General features: G+C 61.2%; 3 protein-coding genes across 3 annotated transcripts; 1 reads left to right on the top strand and 2 right to left on the bottom strand.

Annotated features, from left to right (window-relative positions):
* Positions 1-1,839: 1,839 nt before the first annotated feature.
* On the bottom strand, positions 1,840-2,434 carry RHTO_06766 (60S ribosomal protein l44; the record flags this gene model as incomplete). The annotated part of the gene is made up of 4 exons (XM_016420425.1): positions 1,840-1,852; positions 1,920-1,981; positions 2,071-2,171; positions 2,290-2,434. The coding sequence occupies 4 exons, from the start codon at positions 2,432-2,434 to the stop codon at positions 1,840-1,842; spliced, it is 321 nt and encodes a 106-aa protein (XP_016274826.1).
* An 849-nt stretch (positions 2,435-3,283) lies between these two features.
* Positions 3,284-4,260, top strand: RHTO_06765 (uncharacterized protein; the record flags this gene model as incomplete). The annotated part of the gene is made up of 3 exons (XM_016420424.1): positions 3,284-3,489; positions 3,575-3,750; positions 3,818-4,260. 3 exons carry the CDS (start codon positions 3,284-3,286, stop codon positions 4,258-4,260), a joined length of 825 nt encoding a protein of 274 aa, XP_016274825.1.
* Positions 4,261-4,556: 296 nt separating this feature from the next.
* On the bottom strand, positions 4,557-6,579 carry RHTO_06764 (MFS allantoate transporter; the record flags this gene model as incomplete). The annotated part of the gene is made up of 8 exons (XM_016420423.1): positions 4,557-4,774; positions 4,835-4,930; positions 4,995-5,296; positions 5,355-5,644; positions 5,708-5,750; positions 5,817-6,023; positions 6,090-6,119; positions 6,176-6,579. The coding sequence occupies 8 exons, from the start codon at positions 6,577-6,579 to the stop codon at positions 4,557-4,559; spliced, it is 1,590 nt and encodes a 529-aa protein (XP_016274824.1).
* Between the last annotated feature and the right edge of the window lie 225 nt (positions 6,580-6,804).

Below are 6,804 nucleotides of genomic sequence, written 5' to 3'. Positions count from 1 at the left end.
GGGAAAGTGATGTACGCCTGGCCCTTCTGCTTCTTGTCACCTCCCAACTCGAAGTGCTTGGTGCGCTTGAGGGCCATCTGAAGAACGAGGAGATGCAAAGTCAGCGCCTGACAGCGTCCGATTCTGCGTCGTGCGTCCGCCGAGCAGCTCCAACGTGCGTACTCACCTGCATCTTGTACTTGCAGACCGTGCACTCGAGGCGGAGGACGACCTTCTTCGTCGTCTTGGCCTTCTTGTGGAAGACTGGCTTGGTCTGGCCACCGTGTCTTGCGTGACGAGGCGGGCGTCAAATGCGAGCTCGTAGCAAGTAGAGAGACTTCATCCCGCTCCAGGCGAGGCGGAGGAAGTGGTGGAGGAAGCGGAAGGAGAGGAATCGGCGGACGCACCGGACTGCTTTCAGTCGCAACGGTGCCGTCTCCAAATCAAGAGCGAGACTGCGCGTCTCATTCGTGGTCACCGAGGATGTGTGACAGTCGCGGTGCGGTTACAACGATGGAAGCGTAAATGGACGAGCTCGCCGGTGAGGGGGAGTGAACCGCTGGCGAGGCGAGTCGAGGTTGGGATGTCGCTGCCGGGGAGTGCAAGGGAGATGTCATCGTCGATGCTCTTCCACTTGGAGAGTCGCAGTCCGCCAACTGGCCGCGAGTGTGGATCAAGCGGCTGGTTCTGCATACGTAGTTGTCTGGCGGCGGAGAGAAGGGGCGGACGTTGAGGGGAACAGAGGAGGAGACGACGAGGATGAGTCATTGCCAGAGCCCCCAAGCGAACCTTGCGGGATCTGCGGAGGCTGCAGCAGGGCGCAAAGCTCGCGAGGCGGCGACGGTGAGTTGGGCGAGGGCTGAAACGCTGGATGCAAGGACTGTCGTTGGAACCGCCAGACCCTCTGAGTATCTAGGACAACCGAGAGAGCTCGAAGGCTAGCAGATCACATGCGTCGAGGCGGATGTGAAGAAGGGACGAAGCAAGGGGAAAATGACGGTTGAAGAGCATGGACACGAATAACGAGGCTCAAGCGAGAGTTGGGAGACTTAGCGTTGTCCTTCGGACGCACTGTGCTGCGCTTAGCGGTCGACGAAAGCGATAAGGCGACTGGAGGAAGCAAAGCGAGAGCGGTCGTTCATCCCGACGATGCGCACCTCGACGTCCTTCCCGTCCTTGTCCTTCCCCCACTCCTTCTCTGCCTCAAGCCTCCAATCTCTGCCCTCCTCCTCCTCGAGCCGCTTCATCTCCTCGACCCGCGCTTTCCCAAGCAACTCGATCACATCGAATGCGCCCGCTTCCTCCACTCCGCCCGGCTTGGGCGCCTTCGTCTTCCGCTGCCGAGGTTTGCGAGCTTTTGAGCCTGCATCGGCCCTCTTCGAAGCGGGAGGACGAGCGGAAGTGGAGGGCTGGATGGGAGGGAGAGGCTGTTCGACGAGCACGGGCGGAACGCCGACCGGGTCTTCGACGCTCAGCTTGACCCGCTTCGTCGCTGGGTCTGCGGCAGCTGCACTCGCGGCTGCTGGCGGCGTCGGCGGGGGAGGCGAAGTCGAGAGAGGTCGTTTGGGCGGGAGGGACGAGTCGGCGGAAGAGGGCGTTGCGGACATCGTGCGAGCGTGCAGAGCGGGTCTAGCGTATGTAGCGAGTGGTCCCAAGCTGCGCAAGCCGCGCACGAGCATGCAAAGCGCGAGAGCAAGTCGTCGGACGGAGGTCGAGCTTGTGGTCCTCATCAGGCGAAGGTGCGCTTTCCTCTCGCTGGGCGCTATGCAAGCAGCCAGTGAGTGCAGAACGTCTCTCGGATACCGTGTAACCCGATGGACTGGTCCCAATTCAGCAACCGCGCTACAGACGTCGAGCTGCTTAGAAGACAAGGCTGCGGACGACGAGAAACGAGCCGTAAGCGGTCAGAATCGTCCAGAATGGATGGGAAAGTGATGTACGCCTGGCCCTTCTGCTTCTTGTCACCTCCCAACTCGAAGTGCTTGGTGCGCTTGAGGGCCATCTGAAGAACGAGGAGATGCAAAGTCAGCGCCTGACAGCGTCCGATTCTGCGTCGTGCGTCCGCCGAGCAGCTCCAACGTGCGTACTCACCTGCATCTTGTACTTGCAGACCGTGCACTCGAGGCGGAGGACGACCTTCTTCGTCGTCTTGGCCTTCTTGTGGAAGACGGGCTTGGTCTGGCCACCGTATCCTGCGCGACGGTGCGGCTGTCAGCTGCAAGCTCGTAGGAGGTTGAGGGAATTCATCTGGCTCCATGAGGAGGCAGGGGAAGAGGAAGCGAGAGGAGAGCGAGGAAGCGAAGGGCGCACCGGACTGCTTTCGGTCGTAACGGCGCTTTCCCTGGGCGAAGAGCGAGGCCTTGCCCGTCTTGTACTGCGTCACCTTGTGAGGGGTGTGCTTGCGGCACTGCTTCCCCTTGCAGTACGTGCGACGGGTCTTGGGAACGTTGACCATCTGGGGAACGACGAGCGAGGTCAGCCGAGTTCGAAGGGGGCCGTGAGGAGCGACGAGTCGACGAGGGTGGCGGAATGTGCGAGTGGTAGAGGCGGGCAGGGCGAGATGGGGTCGGTAGATTGGTGGGGTAGAGGGGTGTCGAGGAGAGGGACGCGAGATGTACCTTGCTCGGATCCTGCAAGTCGGCAGCAAAGCAGACGCGACACGACGAACGCAAAGGTCAGCACGACCGTCCCAGAGAAGCGAGAGCTCCAACCTGATTCCTTCCCCGTCTTCCTGCAACGAGAGCGCGGACCGCAACATTTCCACCACAACCGCCGCGCCCGTCCAGCAGACGTGCATGAGTTCCCAGTGTACCAGCTGAGGTGACTGGACCCAGCAACGAGCCGCCAAACGGGCGCGCATGACCCGTCCCTCATGTCCTCCTCCGCCGGACCCTCAATCTCGCCATTCCTCCTGCCTACACCTCCCAAGAGCCTCGCTCAACCGCGCAATCGTCTGTTCCCGCGCATTCCGACCCATCCAGCAACACGCGTACACTGGCGAGTCGAGCGAGATTGGCGAGGTCGGCGGGTCGAAAAGCTCGTCGGCGGGTGAAGGCGATGAGGGTTGCTCAGGCGGCGCGGACGGGTGCGGCGGTGGGTGGATGCGGGCGTGTACAGAGAGCAGCTGAGCACGATGGCGCGCAGACTGACCTTGGCGCGCAGACGAGGTGGCGGGAGATAAGCCCAACTGCGCCCTCCTCGCTCTTCACCAATACAAAACTGAATACACTCGAGTTTGTATTGAAACCGATTACAACGGGCGACCCTAGCCTCTTGTTCAGTCTCGCTGTTCACACCAGCTCAGATGGGCGGGCAGGCCTCTCGCATCGCTCAGACTGCCGCACAGACTGCCACCAGCGCCGCTTCGTCGCTTGCATCCCGCTTCCCCTCCCCCTCCTCTCCCTCCTCCCGCCTCAGCCCCACCTACAACGACGTCCTCGAGGTGCTCGACGTGCTGCAGAACGATTTGCACCTCCCGCCCGAGCTTGCAGTCCAGATCATCGACGCTGCGTCCGTCTCCTCTCTTCCTGCTCGCTCATCGAGGTTCCCGCCTTGACTTCCACTTCTCCTCCTCCGCTGCTTCCTCGTTCTGCAGGGAATACTACCCGTCCTTCGTCTCGAGCTGGGAGGGCGACGTGACCGTGTCGGCCGGACCCGCCGGACACCGCCAGAACATCGACTTGCTCCAAACCCCACCCATTCCCGCTTTTCCTGGCGCCGCTGAGCACGCGGTGAGGCGGATCAGGGTCACGACGGTCTCGAGGGACCAGGGTGCGTGAAGACGACGCTGTTGGGTGCGGGAGGTAGAGCTGATGGATTCTTCGTGCGCACTAAACAGGTTTCACCTCGTTCAGCCAGTACCGAGGAACGCGCGAAGCGTCTTCTTCCTGGTTCGAGCTCGAAATCCGACGACCCAGAGCGCGCCGATCACCACCAGACGAGCGGTCTACGTCCGCCGCGCCTTCCAATCAACAGTCGTCCGCCTCTACACCCTTGCCCGACTCCGTTTCTCCGACCGCCAATCCTGCGACCCAGCCCGATCATCCGTACGAGACGATCTCGACCTTGCGCCTCCACTCCAACATCCACGGCCACTACGCCTTCACAACTCACTCTCTAACGCTCTCAGACCTCCCTTCCTCGCCCGACCGCGCAGCAGCTGCTTTCGTCCGCCGAATAAGGGAGGGAGACAGGCTGGTCGTGGTTGCATGCGCGATGTACCCGCTCTGGGAGAACGTCGTGAGAGGTTGTGCGGTAGAAGTGGAGATGATGGTCGTTTAAAGGAGGCAGCGCGGAGCGAGCGTAGGTGTGGTAGAAGCGCGGCGCGGCTGGACCGTCCCTGTGTGTAAGTTATCCTCGGTCAAGCGAGAAACGCCCGCAGTCAGTACCGCGCTCTGCTCGCGGTCCTCCTTGTCTGTCGCACTCTCAACAGCGGCTGCACGGCTTTTCGCTACTCACTCAATCCCCGCGACCCAATCTGTCGTGGTTCTACTGATCTAACCGATACAGAACGACGGACGGCACTACACACAACCTCGACAACCAGAACCAACAACTCCTGCCACCCCCTCGCCACCTCAGCACGTATAAACAAAGAACGGGTTCTGCAAGTCCGTCGCGTCCAGGAACGCACATCGGTCCTTCTCCCGCTGCAAGTCCTCGTCCGACCACCCGTTCACCTCGACCAACTCCCGCACGGCTCGCTCTTTGCGCGAGTTGAGCAGGCGGGTGTAGAAGTGCATGATGAGGGCGATGGGGACTAGGGCGCAGAGAAGGACGAGGAGGGCGGTCTTGCCTGCGAGCGAAGGGAGGGGTCAGCGGGAGAGAGAGGTGGGAGCGAGAGGGAGAGACGGACCAGGGAGGTAGCGGGGTGCGTCCTTCGCTTGGAATGCTTGGGTGCCGGCGACGTTGCCCATGCTGAAGGCGACGAGCATGAGGGCGTTGACGACAGCTGAAGCGTGAGGAAGGAACGAGTCAGCTCGCACTCGTGAACGGACGGGTAGACACCCACTCACAGCGCTTCGACGATCCAGCGACGTTGGACGACGACCAGGAATAGAGGAGCGCGATGGACGTGATGAAAGTCTGGGAGAGGATGATGCCCGCGAGGAGAGGACCCTTGTGCGCCTTGTTGTGGGCCGTTGAGCCGGAGAAGGAGACGAGGAGGGCGAAGCCGATGATGGAAGGGATCAGGGTCGCGATGAAGGGGAACATGCGAGCTTTGCGCTTGTCGGCCCAGTACGTCGCGGAGAGGGTCGTCAGGATCTGCATCGCGCCGCAGGGCATGTTCATCAGGAGCGCCTCGGCCGAGGTGTAGCTGCACGAGAGAGAGGAGTTAGCCGGGAGTCGTCAAGCGAGAGGAGGAGGAGGCGAACCCGAACGACTTGACGAGGATCGACTGGAATGAGGTGATGGCAGCATTCGGGACGGATACAACGATCATACACGTGAAGAGCAGCCACGTCTTGATGTCCTTGAGCGCCTCGAAGCCTTGCGCCTTCTTCCAGACGTGCGAGATCGTGCCCGACTGGCCGGAACGGATGCGCTCGAGCGCGACGACCTTCTCGCGCTCGCTGAGGAAGCGAGCTGTTGCGGGCGAGCTGGGGAGGAAGAGAAGGACGACGGTTCCGGCGACGAAGGCGAGGCCGCCGAAGAGGATGAAGATCTGTGCGAGGAAGGAGGAGGTCAGCCTGCGAAGGTCGACTGGTACGAAGGAGTCGCTACGCACGATGCGCCAGTGAGCGATAGAATCGCCCTGGTAGCGAGTGACGCTGTAGACGAGGGGGATGTCAGCTTGATGTGCAAAAGCGGTCGAAGGGGAGGAGGTGCAGACCTACCCGTATGCAATCGCGCCTCCAACGATATAGGTCACGCCGTTCATCGCGTAGTATGCGCCGATACGACGAGCCTGTTCGCTCTTCCTGTAGAACGCGGCGACGAGGGCGATGAGAATGGGGGCGACGCAGGCTTCAAAAACTCCAAGGAGGATCCTGAAGATGAAGAAGGGGGCGAATTTGCCTGAAGCGGCGTGAAGGATGAGTGCGCTGCCGCAATAGAACGAGACAATCGTCAGCGAGATGGACGGGAAGACGCGAAGGCAGTCGACGTACGTTGCCCAGAGGACGATGTTGCAGCCGAGGCTGAGGGGGAGGGACATCAGCGCTTAGTAAGACCAACATTGCGCAGAACAGCGCACTAGCGGGCCAGGGGAAAGCGTTGTGAGATAATGCCTTGAGGGATCTCGGCGACAAAGAAACCGATGTAGAAGGCCGAGTTGACGAGCGAATAGCCTTCGCCAGTGATGGGCAGACCCATTACGGATGCGTAAGAAGGCGCGAGCTTGTCGAGGAATTGCGAGAAGTAGACGAATGCGATGATTGGGAGGATGCGGAAGTCGAGCTTGCGACGGACGGCGTCGTCCTCTTCCTGCGTGAAAGGTTGCGCGACCTCGCCGACGATCTTGGCTCCTTCGTCGAGCTCGCCGTCTTCAGCAATGGCCGCGAGCGTATTGACGGGGACAGTGTGTCCGTGGCCTTCCTCGAGTTTCTTGTCCATCGTCGAGAGGGTTGTCTTTGAGTCGACGGAGGTGAGGGTCGACATCGTCTAGTCGGCGTGAGGTGGATGAAAGGAGTGAAGAGCAAGAGTCGGCTCAGAGAGGGGAGAGGGAGTGGCGATAGACGATAGCGAGGAGGAAAAGCTGACAGAACGATGGGCGACTCCTGCTCGCCGCTCGCGCTGGATCGCTTGGCCAGCCGCGATTGTTCCTTGTTCCTCAGCCTGTCGGTGTCGATTTGAAAGCGATAAAGAGCCTGTGCCGCCGTACCG

The sequence above is a fragment of the Rhodotorula toruloides genome, assembly GCF_000320785.1.
Source record: "Rhodotorula toruloides NP11 unplaced genomic scaffold Scaffold5, whole genome shotgun sequence".
Lineage (NCBI taxonomy): Eukaryota > Fungi > Basidiomycota > Microbotryomycetes > Sporidiobolales > Sporidiobolaceae > Rhodotorula > Rhodotorula toruloides.
This window is presented reverse-complemented; position numbering and strand designations above follow the sequence as displayed.